This window comes from Crocuta crocuta, unplaced genomic scaffold (genome assembly GCF_008692635.1).
Source record: "Crocuta crocuta isolate KB4526 unplaced genomic scaffold, BGI_CrCroc_1.0 scaffold102, whole genome shotgun sequence".
NCBI lineage: Eukaryota > Metazoa > Chordata > Mammalia > Carnivora > Hyaenidae > Crocuta > Crocuta crocuta.
The window spans coordinates 9999139-10026766 of NW_027530019.1; the positions used below are offsets into that span (position 1 = coordinate 9999139).

Genomic DNA, 27628 nt, shown 5'->3' on the forward strand with positions numbered 1-27628 from the left:
GCCGCAGTGTGGCAGCCACCGATTGGCTGCGTGGCGCCTGCGTAGGGCGGGCGGGACCAGCTGGTANGGGCCGGGGGCTGGGCCTGGGCCTGGGCCAGCGGCGAGCAAGACCCCAGGAAGCAAGTGGGGTGGAGTAGGGCGGGGCGGGGCCGAGCTGGAAATGGGGCGCACCAGGGCTAGGAGCCGACCCTGAGCTACTCTTGCGTGGGGAGAGCCGAGTTCAGAGGGCGCGGGAGGCGGAGACGTGAAGTCAGGGCTTGAGTGGGCGGAAGAGAGCCTGGGCTGAGGTGAGGCCCAGAAGCGGGTATTGAGAGATGGAACTGGCACCTGAGGGACACACTTGGGACGGAACACATTTTCTTAATGTCAGGCCGCTGTAATTTGTCCAATTCCTTTTGGTTTGTTTTTCTGAGGCACCCGTAAGTCTCTCACTGCCTCCCCGCATTGCATTGCCTGATTACCTCAGGTCCAGGTGGGGTGCCCCGATTTCCTCTTTGTCCGGCTCAGGGACTCCGGGCCTGTGGCTGCTACTTTTAATTAGAAACGATGTCACACAAGTGAAGGTGCCTGGCCACTTAGTCTACTGCGCAATGTCTCTCTTAACGACTCTTACGTCCTTTTGTTTAAAAAACCCGTGAGTCTTGGTACAATGCGTTTGACTTCTTAAGGGCAAAGAGGATGGGAGAAGGGGAAGAAAACTTTTAATCTTTGGCGCAACTTCAAGAATGAAATGACTCTTGGTTTTTCCATTATTTTAACAGCCATGGCCACCAGTCACCCAGCAGGACACGTGCAACTGCCCCGAGCTGATGCCATACGTTCACGTCTCATTGATACTTTCTCTCTCATCGAGCATCTGCAAGGCTTGAGCCAAGCTGTGCCACGACACACTATCCGAGAGATACTTGGTCAGCAGCCTGTTTCTTAACTGTCATGAATTTAAAACTCCCCCTTCGTACCCTCTAAAGAGTAGGAAGTAGACAATTTTAAGGGTGAAAAATTCAGGGATGATTTGGTTTGGCTGCTATGTGTGTAGATGATACCAAACTTGATAAATTAAGGGCTTTATAAGTAAAGCTCTTTGAACCCATGTTGCTCACTTTTAGGCATAGGATAACTACCTCTGGCTGACTTGGAAGTTTCTACCAAAGACACTGGAGGGTTGAGCCTACTGCCTTTATTCTTGGGCATGGGGGTCATAAGCAATCTATTAGCTCTTACTCCAAACTAATGTCAGTTGCTGTAAGAATAGTAAGGCAAGCCCCTGCATTATGTCACCAGTATTCCTGCCCCCAGTCCTCCCTGCACTTCATATCCCCAAAAGACTTCTCTTTATATTTATCCACTGTGTTATATATTTCTTGGTATAGATCCTTCTGCTCAGAAGAAGCTTATGTTGGGAGATCAACACCAGCTTGTGCGCTTCTCCATAAAGCCTCGACATGTAGAACGTATTACACGTGCCCGGAGACTGATTAGCAGGTTTCGTGTGCGCTACAGTCAGAGGCCGCCTCTTTGCTTGTGGGCTGGATGGGTCCTTGAGTGTATCCTTTCATGCCCCTCATTTTTATCCCATGCCTTTACTGTCTCTCTTGCCTCATCATCTGCCTAATGATTTATTTTCCCTTTTCTAAACTCCATTTTCTTCTCATCCTCACTGGTTCTCTTCTTGCCCTTGTTATTTAACCTGATAAGAAAGAATTCTACTCTATGTTTCCTTAAGAGAAAACAGGCCCTCTCTTCACAAACTTCGTCATCTTTCTCATCTTTTTGAATACAATTGTACTGATGGTTGAAATAGGTAAGAACTGACATTGAAAGAGGAAGTGGCTGTGAGTCACTTTTCCTATAAATTGATTATTTTTCATTTTTTAATGTTACTTGAATTGTGATAGGGACACCTATATTAAGTCTCTTGGAGTAGAATTTGTACAACTGCTAAGACCTGGAAACATTTTGGAGGGCTGTCAAAGAGTATGGTAGATATAAAGCAGTCTAGACACTTAGAGTATAGTAGACTTAAAAGAAGCTGAAGATGGCAAGTTATATTTCTGTGTCAGTTTAGTTTAATATTTGTTTGAATTAGCCTTTTGTATTAGAGATATTGGTTGGTACCTATCAGTGACTGATACCACCTTTACATTTTTTATAAGTATGTCAAATATTAAGTACAAGTAAGAAAGCTCAGAGTATGTAAACTTAGACACAGCTAAGATATTAGATGAGCCAAAACATGACTTAAAAGCAAATTATTCTAAAATCAGTCCTAAATTATATGAAATGCATTAAAAGTAAAAGAACATCTGGAAAATCAATGAGCTCATTTGAATATCACCTCAAACTGCTCAGAAAATGAAATGAAGTACTCACTTCCTTGTTTCCTCCTGTTGTGAGGAACTTTCCCCATTTTAAAAATCTTTTAATGCAGGGGCACCGAGGTGGCTCAGTCGGTTGAGCATCTGACTTCAGCTCAGATCATAATCTTGAGGTTTCGTGAGTTTGAGCCCAGCATCAGGCTCTATGCTGACAGCTCAGAGCCTGGAGCCTGCTTCCGATTCTGTGTCTCCCCCTCTCTCCCTGCCCCTTCCCTGCTCATGCTCTGTCTCTCTCTCAAAAAATGAATAAATATTGAAAAAAAATTCTAAGTATTTTAATGCAGTCAGGTCAAAGATATTTAAATATACAGCAATACTTGATGTCATTGACAACACTACAGTATACAGTATCCTATATACTTTGAAGTGTTTTATTTTGTCCCATTGTGGTAAGGATTTTGAACTAAGTCACCCTATTTCTTGTATGATAACTGGCAATGTATTTGCCTTGTAGGATTAGTCTTAAGCCTTGGAATAAAGTAAACAGCAATAAATGTACAGGATTTCCTAGATCTGATGGACAAATCAAAATAGAATGCCATTCTAATTGGTAAAACAGCTGGATATAAAACATGATCACTGTGCCATAGGATAGGTGGATTGTCTGAGTGGGAATTATCTGACAAGTTCAGGAAAATTGTATTAAGTACATTCTCATGGTAGAAAAGCAGAAGGGATTTTGCAAAAGGAAAGAATTTGTGACTAACAGATTTCTTTAAACAGACTAGTTCATGTGATAAACATTAAGACTGCTTAGGCTTAAAAATAAAAAACAATTTTCCAGATCATAGAGAATGTTCTTTTAGATAGGGGAAAAAATAGTAATTAACAAGCAGTTCTCTAGATGAAAGCTGCACAATTTTTTTGTCTTGTGATTTTGTCTCATAATACAGCTATAAACTTGAAAACCTCCCTAGGACTTTTAATCATTCCATTCATGATTTGTATGTGATATAAATTTTTTTAATGTCTATTTTTTATTTTTGAGAGAGAGCATGAGAGGGGGAGGGGCAGAGAGAGAGGGAGACACAGAATCGGAAACAGGCTCCAGGCTCCAAGCTGTCAGCACAGAGCCTCACCCAGGGCTCAAATTCAAGAACCCGTAAGATCATGACCTGAGCTGAAGTTGGACGCTTCACCAGCTGAGCCACAAAGGCACCCTTCAGCTTGGTTCTTTATATCACATGCAAATTGGGGCACCTGAGGGGCTCAGGCAGTTAAGCATAGTTCTTCAGCTCAAGTCATTGTCACATAGCCTGGAGCCTGTTTCAGATTCTGTGTCTGCCACTCCCCCGCTCATAAGTGTAAGCTCTCTCTCTCTCAAAAGTAAACATTAAAAAAAATTTTTTTTAAAAGGAAGAATTAAAAATAACATTTTAGATTAGCATATTATTAAAGATTGCATTTTAATGTGTATTATATAATTTAAAAAATTATGTTAGCTCATTTTCACTTACCATTTTATAAATGATTCATGCTGTTTTTAAAATAAATATATGAGGGGCACCTGGGTGGCTCAGTTGGTTAAGTGTCCTACTTCAGCTCAGGTCATGACCTCACATTTCAGGGGTTCGAGCCCCACGTCAGGCTCTGTGCTGACAGCTAGCTCAGAGCCTGGAGCCTGTTTCAGATTCTATATCTCCCTCTCTCTCTGACCATCCCCTACTCAAGCTGTCTCTCTCTCAGAAATAAATTTTTAAAAAATTAAAAAATATATATGATATGTTCATAAATGAATTTTTAAAGGCCATTATATATTGTTTGGCTCTGAATCAAATATGTTTATTTTATGTATTATATGTTTTTAATTTAATTTTTGTTCCTTTTTAAAATTGAGATATAATTGACATATATTAATTTCAGGTTTACAACATTATGTATTATATGTTAAGTACATGTAAAGGTGTAGGTGGAAATTATGTGTTAGGGTGTAAAAAGGGAAAAAAAATCTACTTTCACAGTGATATTGGTAATTCTACTTTTCATTTTAAACATCAATTTGGCTTATTTTTATAATTTTCACATTTTGTTTCCAAATGATGAGAGGGAGAAAAGTAAGAAGATTTGACTCATTTGCAATCCGTTTTCTGAAAATAACACTCTGCAAGTGTGAATAGTCTTTATTCCAACAAAAAAAAATTGTGTATAATGTCATAATAATTTTTTACATTGAGTTTGAAGTTCTAGAGCTATCTTGTACTATATATAAGAATAATTCTGCAAGTTTATCTCAGCATGATCTGCATTAGATTCTTTAAATGGCATTCATCTGATCAAAAACTTTATATAGCATTAATGCTCCTTACTTCATTGTGGATATGATGAGTCAAATCTTTCTTTCCCCTCCCCCATCATTTTTTAAAGAAAACATTAGAGGGGCTTCTGGGTGGCTCAGTTGGTTTCAGGTCAGGTATTGATCTCATGGGTTCATGAGATAGAGCCCCTCATTGGCCTCTACACTGACAGTGCATAGCCTGCTTGGAATTCTCTCCCTCTCTCTCTGTCCCTTCCCAACTTATACACTCTCTTTCTCTCTCTCAAACATTTTAAAAAATGTTTAATAAAAAAAGATTTAATAGAGAAAATACATGATTTGTCCACAAATGAATTTATTTAGTTATTTTTAAAATTAAAAAAAAATTTAATTTATTTTTGAGAGAGAGAGAAAGTAAGCAGGGGAGAGGCACAGAAAGGGGAACAGAGGATCTGAAGCAGGCTCTGTGCTGACAGCAGAGAGCCTGATGGGGGTGCTCAAACTCCTGAACCATGAGATCATGCATGACCTGAGCCAAAGTTGAAGTTGTATGCTTAACTCACTAAGCCATGTCAGTTATTTTGGCATGGGTATGAAATATATTTTATGTCTTACATGTTTTTAAATTTAATATTTAAGTGTCAAAATCTACACAGCAGTTTGTGTTGTTCAGAGTGACTAAATATGCTCTTCTAATCTCCATTAACTGCCAAGGATATCAGTCATAGTGTATTTAGAGGCTGTCAGATTGTTCTATTTCAAAGGGAAATGTATCAAATTATTTAGCTTTTTTTTTAGTTTATTTTGAGAGGGAGAGAGCACACACAAGTGGGGGAGGGGTAGAGAGAGAAGGAGAGAGAGAGACTCCCAAGCAGGCTACTCACTGTTATTGCAGAGTCCAATGTGGGACTCAAACTCATGAGCCATGAGATCATAAGCTGAGCCAAAATCAAGAGTCAAACACTTAACCGACTGAGCCACATAGGCACCCCCCAAATTATTATTTAGCTTTTAAGCCTATTTTTATTTTGTTTTTTTCCCCTACAGCATGGTATATTATTTATTAAATGCATAAAAAAATGAAGAGGGTTGAAAGATGAAGCTGATAAGTTGAAGTATAACAGCAAACAGTAGGATTCTAGAGAGGAAATAAAGGATTTAATTTGCTTTGCAGAACAAAATCAGTTTTAGACAGAGAAGAACGGGAAAGCTTTAAAAGCTAACAAATATAGAACAAAAAATCTTATTATAAAGTATTTTTACTGTTTATTTATTTATTTTGAGAGAGAGAGAGAGAATGAGTGAGGGAGAGGCAAAGAGAGAGAGAATCACAAGCAGTGTTGAAGTTGCCAGCATAGAGCCCAATGTGGGGCTTGATCTTATGAACTTCGAGAATGACCTGAGCAGAAACCAACAGTCAGACACTTAACCAACGGAGCCACCCAGGCACCTCTCAAAATTTTTCTTATTATAACTCAGTATGTCCTATGAGTCTGGCTTCTTGTTTCTACTTCCTTTACCAAGCACTTCATATATCATGGCCCTATGTTTTCATTCTATTCTCAAGGCCCATTGCTTCTTTGTGAAGTTTGGTACTGGGGTACCAGTACAGCAGACAGCATGGGTGGCAGTGAAAAAAGTAACCTCTTAGTGTCTCTGTGACCTCAGAGTGGGAAGGCAGTGACTTGCAGCTGTTAGACATATCAATACCAGCAAGAGATGAGTTGTAGCTATTTTTCATGGTTAATTCTGTCCTCCCCTATATTTCACAGGTTGAAAAAATATGGGTGTTAAGAAGAGAAACGAGGGGTGCCTGGGTGGCTCAGTTGATTGAGTGTCCAACTCTAGATTTTGGCTCATGTCATGATCCTTGGGTCATGGGATTGAGCCCCGCATCAGGCTCTGCACTGAGTATGGAGCCTGCTTAAGATTCTCTCTCTTACCCTACCCTTCTACCTCACTTGCACACTCTCTCTAAAAAAAAAAAAAGAAAAGAAAAAAAGGAATAGAAAAACAAAGAAAAATAGCAATGGGCACAACTGTAGTTTATAATAGTTTCTGATCATTCTATATCATTCAGCCTCCCAGTTCCTTAACCTTTATTCCCCTTTCACTCTACTCTCACAGAATTGCTTGAATCCTCAAATACCAAACTGTGGTCCCTGAAGCTGAGTCTGGAGGTGGCAGCTTGGTTCATCTTGCTTATTTTCATCTTGGAGATCCTTCTTATGTGGATATCCAACTTTTTCCTCTTCTGGAAGAATGCCTGGAATGTGTTTGACTTTGTTGTCACCATATTGGTAAGGATAGATATCCTGAGGATTAGTGTGGTGGGTTGAGGAATGAACCTAGGTGAATCAAAATGACCAAAAAAGTTAATTAGATCACAAGAAGAATTTCATTATTTTGATTTTTTTTTCTTCTAAGACTAAAGTCAGTCATCGCAGGAGTTGTTGGTATTAGAAGCAAGACAGAGTCAAACTGCAATATCAGCCCCAACAATAACATCTGCCTGTTACTGAGCACTTACTAAGTGCCAGGCACTGTTGTGTTTTACATGTATTTTCTCATTTGAGCTCCATAGCAACTGAATAAGATAAGCACCATATTAATCCCCTTTTTATGTTTGAGCAAATTGAAATACAGAGTTTAAGTAATTTAGTATAAGGTTGAATAGGACAGAGTCCCCAGAAAATACTATTCAAGGGATAATGCCCAAGGGATAATCTTCTATGAAGAAGATGAGATGAAGAAGAAGTAACTGTGCATGGGTGCTTTGGGGTACATTGTACTCATAATGTATGTATTTCCCACAGTCCCTGCTTCCTGAGGTTGTGGTGCTGGTAGGGGTAACAGGCCAGTCTGTGTGGCTCCAGTTGCTAAGGATCTGCCGAGTGCTAAGATCTCTCAAACTCTTTGCACGATTCCGTCAAATTCGAGTCATTATTTTGGCCCTGGTGAGGGCCCTCAAGGTGATTGGAGTGTTGCAACTAAACCAAGTGGGTGGGGTGGGTAAACCTGAGAGTTTAACATAAAACAATGCTGGGTGGACCAGAAAAGGCAATGAAAGACCCTATGAGAAATATCGTTGGATGAGAAAGGGCTGGGGAAAGCTGCTGTGGTCTAGAGATAACTGGGCTCAGAAGTGGAAGTGAGGGTTTTGGTGGGGGTTTGCCAGGGTGGGCCTGACTCTGCTGTAGGTAGAATCAGCCTAGTCTGGCTCAGTCCCGACTTGAAGTCATGACTTCCAGAGTATGACCTTCCTCTTGATGTTGCTGATCATCTTCTTCTACATTTTTGCTGTGACTGGTGTCTACTTCTTTGAGGACTACACCCGTTCAACTCGCCAGGACCTGGAGTACCACATGTTCTTCTCGTAGGCAGGACTGGGGAAATCCTGGGTGGGGGAAGAGAATTTGGGCAAGAAGCTGGGAACCTAGTCCAAAGTGAGTAGTACAAAAGGTATAGTCTATTTTAAGAAACTGGAATAGAACATAGTAAGGAAAAGGAAAGAGAAAGCAAAAGAATAGTGAGTGGTATTAGCTCTGATTTTGAGGATAGGGTGACTAGTTCCAGGTTTGCTCTGGGTTTTGAGATTTAAGCATACTCTCATCAACCATCTTTAAATAGCAATTTACTTCAGTGATTAAGCTCTGATTTCTATGCCTCAGTTATCTCTTTTGAAAAATGGGAATAATTATAGCACTCCTTATAGCACAGGACTGTAGGGATAAAAGTAATGCATCTTTGAACTTAGAATGGATTTTAGCACAATGTAAGTGATCAATACCTATTACTATGACTCTCAAACACATCACTGGTTTTACCCCAGAGTCTCGGTGTGGGCATTACACATGAACACACCTATACACATTCAAAAGTAAAATCCTGACAAGATCTTTGTCTAGAGAACACTGATTGCTAGCACAAAATCAATTGGATTTAGATGAGATATGTTACTTATGACCTGGAAACCAATCTTGCCAGCACCTCTTATGTCTCAGAGAGTGTTAAGTTAGGAAAGTCCTAAATATTTATCCTATTTTGGCACTGATATTTTCAATAAGTTGTATTATGGAGAACTAAGAAGGAGAGAAGGAAAATTTAGATACCTTTCTGAGACCTTTGTGACATATTCATTATTATTAATTATTTGGGATCACATGTTCATATCACATATCTGTCCATTTACCTAAGAATCACTTCATACCAGAGAACTAAATAGAAATGATGTTTGCTAAATTCTTAAGTGATCTTTTAGGTGAAGGCCATAGAACCATGAAAAATGAACTTACAAAAAAGATATGTAGTTGGTGATTTATTTAATTTTTAAAAATTCAGCCAGTACCTATTTATTGAGCCCTACAATGTTGTAGGCATTAATGGAATAGTGAGAGATATTCATGGATTATTCATGAAAAAGGAAATAAATAAAACAGCCTAAAACTGAAGGATGATTACCTAAAAAATTGATAGAAAAGAAGCCAAAGTCAGAGCAAACTACAGTGTTCTTATGTTGCTTTAAGAATAAGAAAGATACTGTTTCTGAGAGATTTAGATCTCTTTTTTGTCTGTACCTACACCTCCTTTTTCTTTAGGGACCTGCTGAATTCTCTGGTGACAGTGTTTATCCTCTTCACCATGGACCATTGGTATGCACTGCTTCAGGATACCTGGAAGGTGCCTGAAGTCAGCCGTACCTTCAGCAGCATCTATGTCATCCTTTGGTTGTTACTTGGTTCCATTATCTTTCGAAATATCATAGTAGCTATGATGGGTAAGCACAGAAGAGGTGAGGGGGTGGGAGGGGTGGTTGGAAAGAAATTAAAGTGAAAACTAGGATTGGTAAATTATGTATAGAGAGAACCCGAACTAGCAGGAAGGCTTGAGTGTGGAATGGATATTTAACTTGGTTTTTACCCAAGTGGTCTATTCACCACGGTCTCCCAACTCCTAATGGCCCTTTCCGGCAGTTACTAACTTCCAGAATATCAGGAATGAGCTGAACGAGGAGATGACACATCTGGAGGTTCAACATAAAGCTGATATATTCAAGCGGCAGATTATCCAGAGGTCTGCTTCCCCATTTTCAAACCCAAGTTTAGTTCTGAAGAGTATCCCAACCTCATTCCCTGTTTCTACTCCTCGGCTTTGATCCCATTTTTCCCTTTGTGACAGAAGATTTACCTCAGGATTAGAATTCCCTGCCTCTAGAATATTGCCTGATTCTTTATCCACTGTTGGGACTTCCCCTCTTGTTTTTGCCTCTTTACTACAATCTGTTCTCACTCAGTTTTCTTCACTTTATGATCTGAATTCTTTTCCTTTTTCCTTACTATGCTCCTGCATCAGCCTAACTCTCTTCACTGTTCTGTGTTTTTTGCTCTGCAGGAGACAAAACCTGTCCCCTGACGCAATGAGATCAACCCTTAGCAAAGTGGATACCAGGTTAGGAGTATTTGTGTGAACTGGGATGGACACAAGCAGGAAGAGAGGGTAGAAAATCAAAGATGAAGATTGAGAGATAATACATTTATTCAATAACTATTTATTGTAGTGGGTTGAATGATAGCCCCCCAAAAGAAATGCCCATGGCCTAACCTCCTGGAACCTGTGAACATGACTTTATTTGGAAAAGGGGTCTTTGTAGATGCAATTAAGTTAAGGATCTTGAGATATAATCATCCTGGATTATAAGGTCACTAAATGCAGTGACAAGGGCCCTTATAAGAGACAGAAAAGAAGACCTAGAGAAGAGGAGAGGTGTTGTGAAGATGGAGATGGAAATCAGAGTGAAGCAACACGAGCCAAAGGAAGCCAATGAATACCAGGCAACTGCCAGAAGCTAGAGGAAGCAAGGAGCCTTCTCCCCTAGTGCTTTCAGAGAGAGTATGGCCCTGCCGACACCTTGATTTCAGATCTCTGGCTTCCAGAATTGTAAGAGAATACATTTCTGTTATTTTAAGCTACAAAATTTGTAGTAATTTGTTTCAAAACTTTTTTTTTTTTAATTTTTTTTTTTAATTTATTTCTGGGAGAGAGAGAGAGAGAGAGACAGCGTGAGNGTTGCAGCAGCCATAGGAAACTTGTACAAGTACCTTCTGTGAAACAGATGATATTCTAGACCCTGAATGTTCAGCAGTGGACAAGAGGACAGAAGAAGAAATAAGAAACTCATTCATCCATTCAAGACATAATTATTTATATAAACTTTTTTTTATTAAGTAGTCTCTGAATCCAACTTGGAGCTTGAACTCACAACCCCAATATCTAGAGTCACAGGCTCTACTGACTGAGCCAGCCAGGTGCCCCAAGAAATAATTATTGAATATTTATTAGGTATTTGGGATATTTCAGTGTACAAAATAGACAATAATGCCTGTTCTCATGGAGCTTACTTATGAGCAGGAGGAAAGAGATAATAAACAATGAACATATAAAATGAGTAAACTGATATTAAAATATAAGCATTGTGAAAAAATAAAAAGAATAGGTTAAGGGAGATTGGAATATAGAGTGGGAGTTGCATATGAGTTATAATTTTAAACAATGAGGATGGTCTCATTGAAAAAGTAACAATTGAACAAAGACTTGGAGGAAATGAGGGGATTACTGTGTGGATATCTATGGAAAGAGTGTTATAGGCAGAAAGAACAACTAGTACAAAAAAGTCCTAAGCCAGAAGCATTCCCAGTGTGTTTGAGAATCAGTAAAGAAACCACTGTGACCAGGGGAGAAACTGATAGAATATGAGGTCAGAGAGGTCACAGAGACCTGATCTTGTAGGGCTGTGAGGGCCATTGTAGAGACTTAGGTTTTGACTCTAAGTGAAAGGGGGAGCAGAGCAGTGACATGAAATTACATTTAAGAAGGATTTCTCTGGTTGCTGTGTTGATGATGCACTGTAGGAGAACAAGGGAAGGAACAGAGAGACAAGTTAGAAGGCTGTGAAGCTATCTAGGCAAGAGGTGATGGTGGCTCAGACCAAAGTGGTACCAGTGAGAAAAGATACATTTTTAAGGTAGAGTCAACATGATTTCTTGATGAATTGGATGGGGTATAAGAGTTAAGAAAGACTTCAAAGTTTTAGCCGCAGCAGCCAGAAGGATGGATTAGCTGAGATGGGAAGGCTGTGAGTGGAAAAGGTTTGATGGCCAAAACGTTCAGTTTGGGTTGAACTTGAGGTGTCTATTGGACATGCAAGTGATGATATGTTAGTAAAAGTTGTATATACAAGTCTGGATTGAGGAGTGAAGTCTGGATTAGAGGTTTAAATGTGCATTTAGAAGACATTTAAACTCTGGAGAAGAGATCACCAAAGGAATGACTGTAGATGGGGAAGATAAAAAAGAGCTGAGCATCAAGACCTCACATGAGATAGAATTGAGGGGGCAAAACTAGTTGTGGTGTAACAGCTAAAACGTGGCAAAATAAGGTAGCATGTGGAATATAGAAACCTGAGTAAAATGTAGCACAGAAGCTATGTGGTAAGGGTAATATGGATATATACCATATGGAATAATTGAAGTTGGAAGTGCTTATAAGCTCAAATTTTAGGAGCAGTTTGCCTTAAATCCCACCTTTGGGGGATGGCAAGGGTCAAGGCTAGAATAATGAATCCACTAGCCATATCTCATAAATGTATTTGAGGCAATAAAATTTCTCCTTTCACTTAAAGAGATGCCAGTCAACAAAGGGAATCTTTGGAGTTACCAGAAGTTTTTGAAGAGTCGTCTAAATACAGTGCTGATGAAGGGAGTTCAAGAGCATCTGCATCGAAAACAAAAGAGTCCTCAAGAATGAGAAAGCCCTCCTCTTCTTCCTCTTCTTCCTCTTCCTCTTCCTCCTTGTCTTCATCTTCTTATGATTCCTCCTCTTCTTCTGACTCCAGATATTTAGACTCCATTGGTAAGCAGAGCATTTCTGCCATTTGAATTCAGACTCCTCCAAGAGACATCCCAATCTTAATAAGACCTATTCGACCATATCTACTTCCCAGTTTTCTCCACCAGTCTGATTTTATGGTGTTAATTACTTTCTTCATGCTTTCTTTCATTTCCCATATATTTCTGCTTCACTTTGGGTAAATGTGGCTGTGGCTGTCTTTGCGTATTGTAAAATGTGGTCTCTTAGTGATGCACTCACTCTTTTCCCTCTTTGCTTCCTGTTTACTCTTTCATCATTGGTTTCCCCCACCTACCCCAACATACACCATAGGATCTATTAGCTCTTACTTAACTTCCATGGACCCAGATATGTTTTTAAGAGCCATTCCTCCCTCCAGGTCAGTTGGACTGGGAGACTCATGTGCACCAGAATCTGCCTGGGCTAATGGAAATGGATCAGGATGATCGTGTTGTTTGGCCTAGAGATTCACTCTTCCGATATTTTGAGTTGCTAGAAAAGCTTCAGTACAACCTAGAGGAACGTAAACGGTTGCAGGAGTTTGCAGGTATGGATTTAGGGCAGTCATGGGGACCAGGAGTTAAGTACACTGGAGTAGCACATGTAACTGGGGAGAAGGAGGAGAGTGTGCACTATTTTGGCATTTTAGCCTCTGAATTTCCACCTCACACTTAAAATGACAAATCCTTGGTTTGGTATGTCACATCTTTATGTCCTGATTTCTTAGAATCCAGAGAGAACCTGACAGCTCTGCTTCTCTAGTAGGGAAAATCTAAATTCTATGAGGTCTGAGAGCTTGTTTCCCAAGAGGAGAGTGTCCAAATGAGTTGTTGGGTATTAGGATAAGGTGGGCTCTTGCTTGATTTGTGGAGTCAACTCCTTTTTGCAAACATTTCTTCTCTTTGAAGGGCAGGTTTCAGACCTGAGCAGTAGGGCCTCAGGCTCAAGATGGATAGCTGGGGGGATGAGACAGCAGAAAACTCACAATTGCCCACTGTTCTCAACCCCCCAAAGAGGTTTATGAATTATAGGCTTTTCTTCGTTTCAGCTTCATCTAGTGTCAGCCTAGGCAGAGAGAAGTATGTATGTTATTAAAACAGCAGAGATAATTTTTTAAAATGTTTTACTTATTTTTGAGAGAGACAGAGACAGAGTGCAAGCAGGGGAGGGGGAGAGAGAGAGAGAGAGAGAGAGAGAGAGAGAGAGAGTCCACAGGCTCCAGGCTCTGAATGGTCAGCATAGAGCCTGATGTGGGGCTTGAACCCACGATCTGTGAGATCATGACCTGAGCCATAGTTGGATGCTTAACCACCTGAGCCACCCAGGTGCCCCTAAACAGCAAAGTTAATTTAAGCAGAAAATTGCTTGCTCAAAGTTCTTTTCCCTAAATTTCTCCCTTGAAATTTCACCACTTAGAGACAAATTTGGATTAAAAAATTCTCCCTCTAAAAATACAAAAACTGAAAGAGCTAGGGGCCATTTTTTACAATTTAATGTGGATTAGTGGTGTCTTCCTCATATCATTGCATTGAAATCAATAAGAGGCAATTTATAACACTGGAACATGGAATTTAGAGCAGGATGTCAAAAACAGGCTTTGCCTACTTCAAAATGTTGCCTAAGGTTTATCTTGCTCTTTCAAGTTGTCCTCAGCCCAGCCTTCCTACTTGTTCTCTGGGTAGAACAGGGTGAAAGGGAGAAGAAGGAGCAGAGTAGCTTCTTTAATCTGGGTTAATTCATCTATGGCAAAAAGTACAGACCCATAGGGCTTAATAAAAGTAAAGATTAGTAAAGATTTGTGTGATAAAAGCAGGGTCTTTCAAACATTTGTATGTCCTGAATATTTTTAGCTTTTCAGCCTCACAGTCTCTTTCTTTACAGTGCAGGCACTGATGAACTTTGAAGACAAATAAAGCTGACAATGGATGGCTTCAATTTCTTTGGCAAAAATTAATGAAAAAATAGTTGGAAATGGAGAATTCAGAGTATAAATGTCTAATAAATATTGTTGTGAACTGCTTAGTCGTCTGTCTCTGAGACAAAGGACCTCAGTCTCCCCTTTTCTTGACTTTGTTGTTATAGCTCCCACCCTTCCTGCAACCTCTTCTTCTTCATAGATTCCTAATTTTACCTTCTCCCTCCCTGATATGTACAGGCCTCTGGGAGTGGGAGGCTAAAGAGATCCCAGGAGCTGTAGTGTAACTAATTGGGAACTATCGCTTCCATTGCCTGTTCTATGAACATTGCTTCTCCTATGCATTAATTTTTTTGAAATAGTTTTCTAATTTTTTTAATATTTGTTTTTGAGAGAGAGAGAGGCAGAGCGTGAGCAGGTGAGAGGCAGAGAGAGAGGGAGACACAGAATCTGAAGCACGCTCCAGGCTCTGAGCTGTCATCATCAAGGCCAACACAGGGCTCGAACTCATGAACCATGAGATCATGACTTGAGCTGAAATCAGATGCTCAACTGACTGAGCCACCCAGGGCCTCTCCCTTTTTTAAAAAAAAATTTAAATCCAAGTTAGTTAATGTATGGTGTAATAATACTTTCAGGAATAGAATTTAGCAATTCATCACTTACATATAACTAACACCTAGTGCTCATCCCATCAAGTGTCCTCCTTAATGCCCCTTACCCCTTTAGCCATTCCCCTCACCCAAAACCCTGCCAGTAGCCCTCAGTTTGTTCTCTGTATGTCAGAGTCTCCTATGGTCCCTCTCTGTTCTTGTACTATTTTTGCTTCCCTTCCCTTATATTCATCTGTTTTGTATCTTAAATTCCACATATGAGTGAAATAATATATTTGTCTTTCTCTGACTGACTTATTTCACTTATCATAATACATTCTATTTCCTTCCACATTGTTGCAAATGCAAGATTTCATTCTTTTTGACTGCCAGGTAATATTCCATTGTATGTATGTATGTATGTATGTATGTATTTATTTATTTAATATTTTTATTTATTTCTAGGAGAGAGAGAGAGAGACAGCGTGAGCAGGGGAGGGTCAGAGAGAGAGGGAGTCACAGACTGAAACAGGCTCCAGGCTCTGAGCTGGCAGTCAGCACAGAGCCCGATGCGGGGCTTGAACCCACGAACCGCAAGATCATGACCCAAGCGAAAGTCGGATGCTTAACTGACTAAGCCACCCAGGCGCCCCTCCATTGTATTTATATACTTCATCTTCCTGATCCATTTATCTGCTGATAGACATTTGGGCTCTTTCCATACTTTGGCTTTTGTCAATAGTGCTGCTATAAACATTGGGGTGCATGTGCCCCTTTGAACCAGCATTTCTCTATCCTTTGGATAAATACCTAGTAGTGCAATTGCTGGGTCATAGGGTAGTACTATTTTTAATTTTTAAAGTATTTTTAGTATTTTTTAAGTTTATTTATTTTGAGAGAGACAGACAGCATGAGTGGAGGAGGGGCAGAGAGAGAGGGAGAGAAAGAGACTCTCAAGTGGGCTCTGCACTACCAGCATAGATCCTGATGTGGGGCCCAAATCCACAATCTGTGAGATCATGACCTGAGCCAAAACCAAGAGTTAGATGCTTAACCAACTGAGCCACCTAGGTGCCACTCTATTTTTAATTTTTTGAGGAATCTCCATACTTTTTTCCAGAGTGGCTGCACCAGTTTACATTCCCATGAGCAGCACAAAAGGGTTTCTCTTATTCTGCATGGTCACCAATATTTGTTGTTGCCTGAGTTGTTAATTTTAGCCACTCTGACAGGTGTGAGGTGGTGTCTCATTGTGGTTTTGATTTGTATTTTCTTGATAATGAGTCATGTTGAACATTTTTTCATGTGTCTGTTAGCCATCTGGATCTCTTCTTTGGAAAAGTGTCTGTTAATGTCTTTTGCCCATTTCTTCACTGGATTATTTGTTTTTTGGGTGTTGAGTTTGATAGGTTCTTTATAGATTTTGGATATTAACCCTTTATTTGATGTCATTAGCAAATATCTTCTCCCATTCCGTCTGTTGCCTTTTAGTTTTATTGACTTTCCTTTGCTGTGCAGAAGCTTTTTATCTTGATGAGGTCCCACTAGTTCATTTTTGCTTCTGTTTCCCTTGCCTCAAGACATGTCAAGTAAGAATTTGCTGTGGCCAAGGTCAAAGAGTTTGTTGCCTGTTTTCTCTAGGATTTTGATGGCTTCCTGTCTTACATTTAGGTCTTTCATCCATTTTGAGTTTATTTTTGTGTATGGTGTAAGAAAGTGGTCCAGGTTCATTCTTTTGCATGTCACTGTCCAATTTTCCCAGCACCATTTGCTGAAGAGACTGTCCTTTTTCTATTGGATATTCTTTCCCGCTTTGTCAAAGATTAGTTGGTCATATGTTTGTGGGTCCATTTCTGGGTTGTCTATTCTGTTCCATTCATCTATGTGTCTGTTTTGTGCCAGTACCATACCATCTTGATGATTACAGCTTTATAATACAGCTTGACGTCTGGAATTGTGATGCCTCCAGCTTTGGTTTTCTTTTTCAAAAAGAAAATAACTTTGGCTATTCACGGTCTTTTCTGGTTCCATACAAATTTTAGGATTCTTTGTTTTTAGCTCTGTGAAGGATGCTGATGTTATTTTGATAGGGGTTTCTGCACCATTCATTTTAATCAAACATCATTTTCCTCTGTTTCTGAGCCAAAAGGGTGTCCTTTTATTCCATTATCATTCTATTTCCTTGCCATTGCTCCAGGAGTGACTCCACTCCATTGGAGTGTTCAAATCAGTAAGTATCCCATAGGTTTTTAGTGTTAGAAGGGACATCAGAGTTAATTTATCTTCCATCAAAGCAGGGACACATTTTCTATTTTTTATGTTTTATTTATTTTTCAGAGAGACAGTGTGAGCAGGGGAGGGGCAGAGTGAGAAGGAGACAGAGGTTCCAAAGCAGTCTCTGTGCTGACAGCAGAAAGCCTTCTGCCATGCTCAAACTCATGAACCATGAAATCATGACCAGAGCCAAAGTCACATACTTGACCACTACTGAGCCACCCAAGTGCCCCAAAGCAAAAACACTTTTTAGAACATCACTGAAAGAGGGATATCCAACCAATTCTTAATGTTTTTAGTTATTGGAGCTTTATTATCTAGAAGGGATCCCATTCCACTATTGGAAGACTTGTCTTCAGAAATGTTTGTTATTAAAAATTCTGTCATTTATTGAGTGCTTAACATGTATGAGGATATATTTTTATACATAAAAAACACTGACTTGTATACTTTAAAATGATGAATTTTATGTGGATTAGACCTCATTTTTTTAAACGATTATTTATTTTGGAGAGAAAGTATATAGTAAGGAGGGGCAGGGAGAGAAGGGACAGAAGATCCAAAGTGAGCTGCTGACAGCAGACAGCCCAATGCAGGCTCGAACTCAGAAACTATGAGACCATGACCTGAGCTGAAGCTGGATGCTTAACCAACTGAGCCACCCAGGTGCCCCTAAACATCAAATTCTTGATTTCGGCTCAGGTCACCATCTCTCGTTTCATGATTTCAAGCCCCGCCCTTTTTTGGGCTCTATACTGACAGCATGGAGCCTGCTTGGGATTCTCTCTCTCTCTCTCTCTCTCTCTCTCTCAATACATACATACATACATATATACATACATACATAAATTTTTATTTTTAAGTAATCTTGACTCAGTATGGGGCTCAAACTCTACCCCAAAATCAAGAGTCATATGTTCTACTGACTGAGCCACCCAGGTGCCTCTTGATCTCAGTTTTTAGAATGAAGTAAAGATTGTCTCAAACCAAGAAACAACATTATGCTACAAAGAAAAGCATTTTAGCCATTTCATATAAAATGAGAAAAAAAATTTTAAGTTTATTTATTTTGAGAGAGATAGGAAGAACACAAGATGGGTAGGGGCAGAGAGAGAGAGGGAGAAAGAATCCTAAGGAGGCTCCACACTGGGCACAGCCCAACATGGGGCTCAAACTCACAAACCATGAGATCATGGCCTGAGCAGAGAGCAAGAGTCAGACACTTAACTGATTGAGCCATCCAGGTGCCCCCGTGCCCTATTTCTTAAGATAAGAATTTTATTACAATATCATACACTGACATTTATCTTAACATTTTTGGGTGCCTGGGTGGCTCAGTCAGTTAAGCGTCTGACTCTTGATCTCTGCTCAGGCCATGATCTCACCTGAGATTGAGTCCTGCCTCAGCCTCTGCACTCTGCTATGGAGGCTGCTTGAGTTTCCCTCCCTCCCTCTCCCTCTGCCCCTCCCCTGCTTGCATACTCTGTCTCAAAAAAAAAAAAAAATTAAAAATTAAAGAATTTTTTTAATTTAAAAAAAATTTTAAAAAAGAACTAGGGCATAAATATTTGGAAAGAAGAGAGGGATGGGTGAAAGAGGTGAAGAGGGTTAAAGAGTACGCTTATCATGATGCACACTGAGTAACGTATAGAAGTTGAATCATATATTGTACACCTGAACTAATATAACACTGTATGTTTATTATACTTGAACCAAAAAAATAAAAGTATAAAACAACAACAATAAAAAAACAAAATATATGGAAAGAAAAAATAAAAACATTATTTTTAGACACCATTGTATACCTAGAAATCCCAATAACAATAAACTAGAATTAGAGATAACAAAGGATTTCCATTAAGTACAAACAGAAGAGGGTTCAAGACAGAAACCTGGGAAACAGGGACATTTAAGGGATAAAAGGAGGAAGAGAAGCCAGAAAAAAAGCCTGGGAGGGAAGAGGTGAAGAGACAGAAAGATAATCATTCTAGAGTAATGTCCTTAGAGCCAACATAGAATTTCAAGAAAGGAATGGTCCAGTCAGATCTCAATTGGAGCATCCATTGAGCCTGGCAATCAGAATTCAATAAACTTAATAAAAAGGAGTAAGGAAATACTATTTAATAAATCTTGCATAGGCTATACAAAGTAGGTGCTCATTGAATAGCATCTTTGAATAGCTTTGCTCAAAGTGGGTCTGAGGACCAGTAGAATTGGCTTCACCTGGTTACTTATTGGAAGTGCAGAATCACAGTTCCCATCCTCAGCGCCTATTGAATCAGATGTTACATATGCACGTTAAAGTTTCAAAAGCACTGTTTTATAGGTATTTGATGAATGATCTCCTCTTGGCTTTCTATAGATTTTTCAAATGAGTGATCTATGCAGGTCACCTCATTCTTTAACTCCTTAATGAAAATGATCTGGTTTCACTTCTGTTGGAATGGAAGTTTATTCCACAAATATTTGTTGAGTTCTATGTTCCAGCCATCATTTTAGGCATCAGTGAATGAATAGGACAGAAATCCCTGTTCCATCCTAACTAGTTCTTCATAAGATCACCAGATAAGAAAGGATTATTTCCATGAAGACTGATTTTACCTCCTCCATTCCCCCCACCCCAAATTATCCTTCTAGCAGTCTAGAGCCATGTAATAGTAACTTCTCAAAAACAAAAGCAAGTAAAACCTTTTTTACTAAAAACAAATATTCTAAGGTTGAAAAATCAAGCCCCATTGGTAATCTATTACTCCTCTTCCTTCTTATCCTTGTCCTGAGTATCCCTGCCATAGGGATACCTCACTATTTTCATAAGGAAGAGATTAAGCTCTATGCCATGTAATGATAAGGGTTCTTCAAGAACATTTGTAAGTGAGATTATCACTTAGATATTATTGTGATAGAACAAACAAAATTTTTTCACATACGGTTTGCATTCAATTTTTATTTTGGGACATAGTTTCCCCCTTTTATCTCTTGTTATTACTTACATCTTCAAATACCATACTGGAACTTAAACCAATGTGTTTCCACTTGGAAGCAGAGAAATTAATATCTGCTTTATTATAGCATAATGTATATGAAAGATAAGAATGAAAGAAAAAATTTTATAAAAGTACATCTTGTACCTACTGTATTATAGTAACTTTTAATTTTTATTTTTTAACATTCAACATGGATTATTGGTTATGAATCTATACTAATTTTACCTCATAATTTCTCCATATATTGTCACTGTGTCTCAAACTTAATATAAAAGCTTTAAATTTTTAAAAAACTTATTATACTTCCAAAGGTTTAAAACCTCAGAGAATTGGTAGGTCTCAATCCATCTCATTTCTTATTTTTTTTTTATAATTTTTTTTCTTTTTTTGAGACAGAGCATAAGCAGAGGAGGGGCAGAGAGAGAGAGGGAGACACAGAATCTGAAATGGGCTCCAGACTCTGAGCTGCCAGCGTAGAACCCAATGCGGGGCTTGAACCCACGAACCGTGAGATCATGACCTGAGCTGAAGTCAGATGCTTAACTGAGCCATCCAAGCGCCCCAATCCATCTTATTTCTTGAGATTTGAGCTGGTTGGTTAGACTCCTAATGTTCAAAAAGGGGTTCATTTCTTCTTTCAACAAAAGTTTTGATGTCTTTTATGTCCCAGCCATGCTGTTCAGTTTTGAGGACAGAAAAACTGTTCAGTGTATGAATGCATGCTTTTTTAAAAGCCGCTTTTAGAGAGGTTTCTGTTTTTTCTCATGACAAGCAGAAATCTTCATGTTTATATTTGCACTTTTCCTATTCAGGTGACTTAGGATGGGATGAACATTTTCAACATTTTATTTTAAAGTAGGTTGAGACTCACAGAAGAGATACAAAAGTAGTTCCTATGTACCTGTCACCCAGCTTTCTCTAATATTAGCATCCCACATAACCAGGATATAATGACCAAAGTTAATCAATTAACACTGGTACTATGATATTAATCTAGGTACAGACTTTACTAGATTTCACTAGTTTTTCCACTAATGTCCTTTTTTACTGTTCCAGGTTACAAACTAGTATTTAACATTGCCTTCAGCGTTTATATCTCCTTACTTAATCTCTGGTTGTAATAGTTACCTAAGTCTCTCCTTATCTTTCAAGACCTTGGTATATTTGAGGAGTTCTGCTCAGGTGTTTTGCAGAATGTCCTTCAGATTGGGCTTATCTGATGTTTTGTCATGATTATATTGAGGTTATGCATTTCCAGAAGAATACCACTGATGTGAAGTGCCCTTCTCAGCACATCATATCAGGAAGTATACCATAGTGATATGTGTTATAATTGGTAATGTTAACCTTGATCCCTTAGTTAAGATGATGTCAACCAGGTTTCTCTGCTGTGAAGTTAACTATCCTCCCCTGCTCTTTTTTATTTAACATTTATTTATTATTGAGAAATAGAGAGAGACAGAGCATGAGCATGGGAAGGGCAGAAGGAAGGGGAGGCACAGAAGCCTTAGCAGGGTCCAGGCTCTGAACTGTCAGCACAGAGCCTGATGTGGGGCTTGAACTCACAAACCATGAGATCATGACTTGAGCTGAAGTCAGACACTTAACTGATTGAGCCACCCAGGTGCCCCCATTTTCCCCGTTTATAGTTAATAAATACTTGAAAGGAGATACTGAAAGCTTATGCAAATACCTTATTTCTTCTTAAACTTTCCCCCACTAATCTTAGCATTCATCAGTAGATCCTGTTTGCAGCAATCACTAAAATGGTGTTCTATTTCTCTTGTTCCTTCCTATATTTATTAATTGGAATTCTTTTTGTAAAGAGTTGTCCCTTCTCTGAAGTGAACATTTTAAGTCTTTATCTTAGTAGAAGTAGCAATCTCATCACCATGGTAGAGTTCTTAACCCCGATAATATAGGCCAGGAATGTGTGGGGTAGAATGAATTCATTTATTTAACAAATCCTTTACTTAATACTATGTGTCAGTAACTGTTAGGCACTTGGGGTACAAAAAGGTATAGTCTCTGCTTGAGACTTTATATTCTAGTCTACTGTAATATGACACTTAGATTTCTGTATTGAAAGATTCAATACAGAATTCTCTGAGCATACGACATATGACCCCACAAAAGCCTTCATCAGACCAAATAATATTTTATCTGACTTATGTCTGTATTTTAAAAAAATATTTATTTTCTTTTTTTGAGAGAGAGAGAGACAAGCAGGGGAGGGGCAGAGAGAAAGGAGGACAGGCCCCTACAAAGCAGGCTCCATGCTGACAGTAGAGAGCCCAATGTGGTGCTTGAACTCACAAACCATGAGATCATGACATGAGCCAAAGTTGGACACTTAACTGACTGAGCCGCCCAGGCACCAGCCCTATTTTTAAACTTCTCATCAGTGAGGACGATTTGGACTTCCTCCCCCTCAACCTACCCCTCAACAACTTCTAACCACAGGTCTTCATTGCTTCACTTCTTTCACTCAAATCTCACTCAGATTTCTCTTGTTGACCAATCATAACATGGAACCATACAGGGAAAAGAATTCTGGGAAGTTAATTCCAGTTTAGCTAAACTGACAAAGTTCAAAACCACTGCAGATCATTTGACCATTTCACCTTCATTGAAATTTTCTCCTCCTTTGGCTTCATGATACCACTACCTTCAGGTTTTCCTTTGGGTTGGTTCCTTTCTACTTTTGTTGCTAGCCATCTTATTCCCAAGCTTTAAATGTAGTCCTCAGCCATTTTTGCTTCATCCTCTACAAACTCTCACTAACGAGTTTTGTCCACTTTTATGGTTTAAACTACTATTTGTATGCTGATGACTTCCAATTCCATTCTCTATCTAGATCTCTCCTAGAAACTCTAAGAAAAATGTTTAATTGTCTATCCTCAGGAATTTCATTTGTCTATTCTTAGGTACTTCATTTCTAATATGTCCAAAACTGAATTATTACCATTCCTTCAAAACTGTTCTTCCTCTTCTAATCCCAATAAGGACTGCCAAGCAATTTCCCTGGGATGGGGGAGTCCTCAATGGTCCCCTTCCTACTTTATTAAACTAGTTGCATGTTTTTTCTGAAAATCTTTCACTTAAAACACTATTTCTTGGGGTGCCTGAATGGCTCAGTTGGTTAAACATTCAACTCTTGGTTTCGGCTCGGGTCATGATCTCACAGTTTGTGAATTTGAGCTCTGTATCAGGCTCTGCACGTTGAGATGTCTCTCTTCCACTGTCTCTGTCCTCCCTGGTGCTCTCTCTCTCTCAAAAGATAAATAAACATTTAAAAGAATTTTTTAAAAATGATTAAAAAGCTATACTGCCAAAACAAATTAATCCTGAAACATTACTGGTTTAATATAAGAAAAGTTTATTTCTCATTCATGAAGATTCCAGGATTGGTTGGGCAACTCTTCAAAGCAACTACTGTTGATTTTTATTATTTGCAGTAGTTATGTTCTATAAAGTTGCCACAAACACTGAATTAACAATTATTAAACCATTGCTCCTGGGAGAAATATGGAGTTAGCCTCTGGTCACAACAGATGGATACAAAACCTTGTTTTATATATTGTGTTTTATGTAAGGTGTTTCTGTTTGAAGACTGTTTATTTAATATATGTTGTTGATTTATTAGCAGTGACCTTTCTGTTTGTCAACACCACTACAACTCATGCATAAATAAAACTTATCTAACACATATTTTCTCTCTAAGTCACATCACAGCCTTCCTTTTCATGAAAAGGACACATATTTATAGTATGAGAAGGCAGTGAAATATTTCCTTGTTTTAATATTAATCTCAGCTAGGAATGTGGACATCAGGTGACTCAAGTTTTTCACCACTCTGCATATGCCTGTGAGTGATTATGAAAATACCACAAGTATATGGGCGTCTGGGTGGCTCAGTCAGTTATGTGTCTGGTTCTTGATTTTGGCCACATCATGATCTTGTGGTTATGAGATCAAGCTCCACTCATGCTCAGTGGTGAGCCTGCTTGATTCTATCCCCTTGGGGCACCTGGATGGCTCAGTCAGTTTTTCAGATCAAGTCATTATATCATGGTTTGGTTTGTGGGTTCAAGCCCTACATTGGGCTCTGCACTGACAGCATGGAGCCTGTTTGAGATTCTCTCTCTCCCTCTCTCTCTGCCCCTCTCTCCTCTCTCTTTCTCTCAAAGTAAATATTTAAAAAAAAACATTTTATTGCCCTCCCTCTCTGCCCCTCCCCCTCTCTCCTGATCACACACTTTCTCAGAAAGAAAGGAAGGAAGGAAGGAAGGGAGGGAGGAAGGAAGGAAGGAAGAAAATACCACAAATATTGATTTTGGGGTCACAAATTTTAATGATTTTAAATTTTAATAGGTTAATTCACAACTACAGAACTCATAAATAAAGCAAATGATTGTAAATATTGTGTGATAATTTGGAGCTTGAGGCTACTTGGCCTTGTGAAACTGCCGTCTCAACTTGTGGTTTCTTTTTTTCTAAAAATATTTTAAAATGTTTTATTTATTTCTGAGAGAGAGAGATAGCGTGAGCAGAGGAGGGTCAGAGAGAGAGGGAGACACAGAATCTGAAACAGGCTCCAGGCTCTGAGCTGTCAGCACAGAGCCCAACGTGGGGCTCAAACCCACAAACTGTGAGATCATGACCTGAGCTGAAGTCGGACCCTTAACCAACTGAGCCACCCAGGCGCCCCTCTTTTTCTTTTTTAAATGTTTATTTATTTATTTGGAGAGAAAGTGAACACACACATGAGTGGAGGGAGGGGCAGAGACAGAGGGAGAGAAGGAATCCCAAGCAGGCTCCGTGCTGTCAGCCCAGAGCATGATATGGGGCTCAATCTCACAAACCTTGATATCATGACTGGAGGCGAATTGACTTGGACACTTAACCAGCTGAGCCACCCATGTGCCCTTTTTTTCTTTTTATACTAATTTATTTTACATTTTAAAGAAGAATACAACTTATTTATTTATGTTTGCTTCTTGTATAAGATTTTTAAAATTTTTAATATTTTATTTAAATCAAAGTTAACATATAATAACGATTTCAGGAGTAGAATTTAGTGATTTATCACTTATATATAGTAACCAGTGCCCTCCTTAATCCCCATCATCCATTTAACCCATCCTCCCACCCAACACCCCTCCAGCAACCCTCAGTTTGTTCTCTGTATTTAAGAGTCTCTTATGGTTTGCCTCCCTCTGTGTTTTTATCTTATTTTTCCTTGCCTTCCCCCATGTTCCTCTGTTTTGCTTCTTTTTTTTTTTTTTAATGTTTTATTTATTTCTAGGAGAGANCGCCCCTTCAAGTAATATTCCATTATATATATAATATTCCATTTTATGTGTGTATATATATAATATATAATATATATTATATATATACACACACACATACCACATCTTCTTTATCCATTCATCAGTCAATGGACATTTGGACTCTTTCCATAATTTGGCTATCGTTGATAGTGCTGCTATAAACATTGGGGCACATGTGCCCTTTCAAATTAGCATTTTTGTATCATTTGGATAAATACCTAGAGTGCAATCATTGGGTCTAGAATAGTTCTGTTTTTAATTTTTTGAGGAACCCCCATACTATTTTCCAGAGTGGCTGCACCAGTTTGAATTCCCAACAAGAGTGCAAAAGGGTTCTCCTTTCTCCACATCCTCACCAACATCAGTTGTTTCCTGAATTGTTAATTTTAGCCATTCTGACAGGTGGCATCTCATTGTGGTTTTGATTTGTGGGAATAATACAATTTAAAGCAAGAGTTAAAGTACAATACCTAGCTACAATTAAGTAATTCACTGAATTAAGTAATTTGAATATTCTCAATAATTGAATCCCCTGTTTCTTAGTCATACATCTGATACCCTCTTTTATTTTTTTATGCAGATTAACTTTATTTTACATTCTAAATCTGAAAAACACTTTTAGTCCTTCGAGTCTGATTCTGTTACTTATTATTTCTGCTAACTGTCATTCATGATGGCTAGTTTTCTCACATGCTTTATATTTTCTGATTGTGAGTTAATTGTTGTAAATTTCTCTTGTTATTCATTGAAGTCTATGTGTGTTTTTTTAAAGATTTTTTTTCTATATTTATTTTTGAGGGGGGAGGGGCAAAGAGAGAGGGATAGAAAGAATCCCAATCTGACAGCACAGAGCCTGACGCAGGGCTTGAAATCACTAACCATTAGATCGTGATCTGAGCTGAGATCAAGAGTTGAATGCTTAACTGACTGAGCCACCCAGGTGCCCCTGAAATCTGTGTTTTAAGTTGGATTCCTGCAGAATAGACTTACATTTGTTTCTTTCAGGTACCTAAGGACACAAAGGTAGCATGCACATAGTCTGAAGCTTTGGTGGCAACAGGATTGCTTAACCAACTGCTTGTTCCATCATCATGTGGACTGCCAAGAATTTTCCAGCCTGGATTGAGGGAGTACTCATTGTTTCCTTCCCTGTTTGAGCCTACTAGTTTCATACATGTTCTAAGGGTCTTTCAGTCAAGACACTACTTCTTGGTAAAAATTTCTGTGTTATTTAGGACTCTTTAGCTTCAAATAAAATAATACATATTGAGCTAGTCTAAAAACAATAGTAGTAATGTTTAGTGAAAGTTTATTTTGTAGCAGTGCCTGGCACAGGATAGGTACTTACTCTTTGTTGGATGAATGCCACACTGTGCTAAGTATTTTAAATACATTATCTAATTTAATCCTCCTTTTTATAGAAAAGAACATTGTGACATAGAGTGGTTTAGAAATTGCCCAAGATGCACAACTGGTAAGCACTGGAGGCAAGATTTGAACCCAAGCCATCTCATTTTTTGGGTGCACTATTAGCAAAAAATAATTTATTATAAGAGTGTTGTTACAGAACCAAGGGCAGAAATTCAAATGAATTGCAGGATGGGCTGGAAACAGGAGATAGAAAACTATTGGGAATCCAGGCCATACTTTTCCTTTGATTCTCCTCTTTGCTTTTCAGACTAGATGTGGTAACTTTGATAGGCAAAGGGAAAATATTGGCAAAGGGATGCAATAGATAATTTCACTGATTCTAACTTCTGATTTCCCTTGGAAAACCCTAGCAGTGTCCTCAGCTTTGGTGGCCTGGCCAAGCCATTCCATTTTGGGGGCCCTCAAGTTCCTCATTTATAAAATGAATTTTTTTTAACCACGGGATTCCTCAGGTCTCTTCCAGTTCTAAAATTCTAAGATCCTAAGTGAACCTTTTAGGGCAGAAGCTCATTAATAATATATTTGAATGTGTGGGTTTGGGGGGATAGAATAAAGGGAGGT

General features: G+C 38.9%; 1 protein-coding gene across 3 annotated transcripts; it reads left to right on the top strand.

Annotated features, from left to right (window-relative positions):
* Window positions 1-14: 14 nt before the first annotated feature.
* On the top strand, window positions 15-27618 carry CATSPER2 (cation channel sperm associated 2). 3 transcript variants are annotated; one of them, XM_077764525.1, is made up of 13 exons: window positions 15-63; window positions 762-908; window positions 1371-1544; window positions 1733-1801; window positions 6757-6929; window positions 7446-7601; window positions 7881-8005; window positions 9228-9406; window positions 9603-9702; window positions 10021-10077; window positions 12308-12537; window positions 12914-13081; window positions 14416-14552. In XM_077764525.1, exons 2-13 carry the CDS (start codon window positions 764-766, stop codon window positions 14445-14447), a joined length of 1608 nt encoding a protein of 535 aa, XP_077620651.1. In that variant the 5' UTR covers window positions 15-63; window positions 762-763; the 3' UTR covers window positions 14448-14552. The 3 variants fall into 3 exon arrangements, with proteins under 3 accessions (XP_077620651.1, XP_077620653.1, XP_077620650.1); XM_077764527.1 differs by lacking the exons at window positions 15-63; window positions 14416-14552 and adding exons at window positions 135-287; window positions 26642-27618; XM_077764524.1 differs by lacking the exon at window positions 15-63 and adding an exon at window positions 137-287.
* Window positions 27619-27628: the final 10 nt, after the last annotated feature.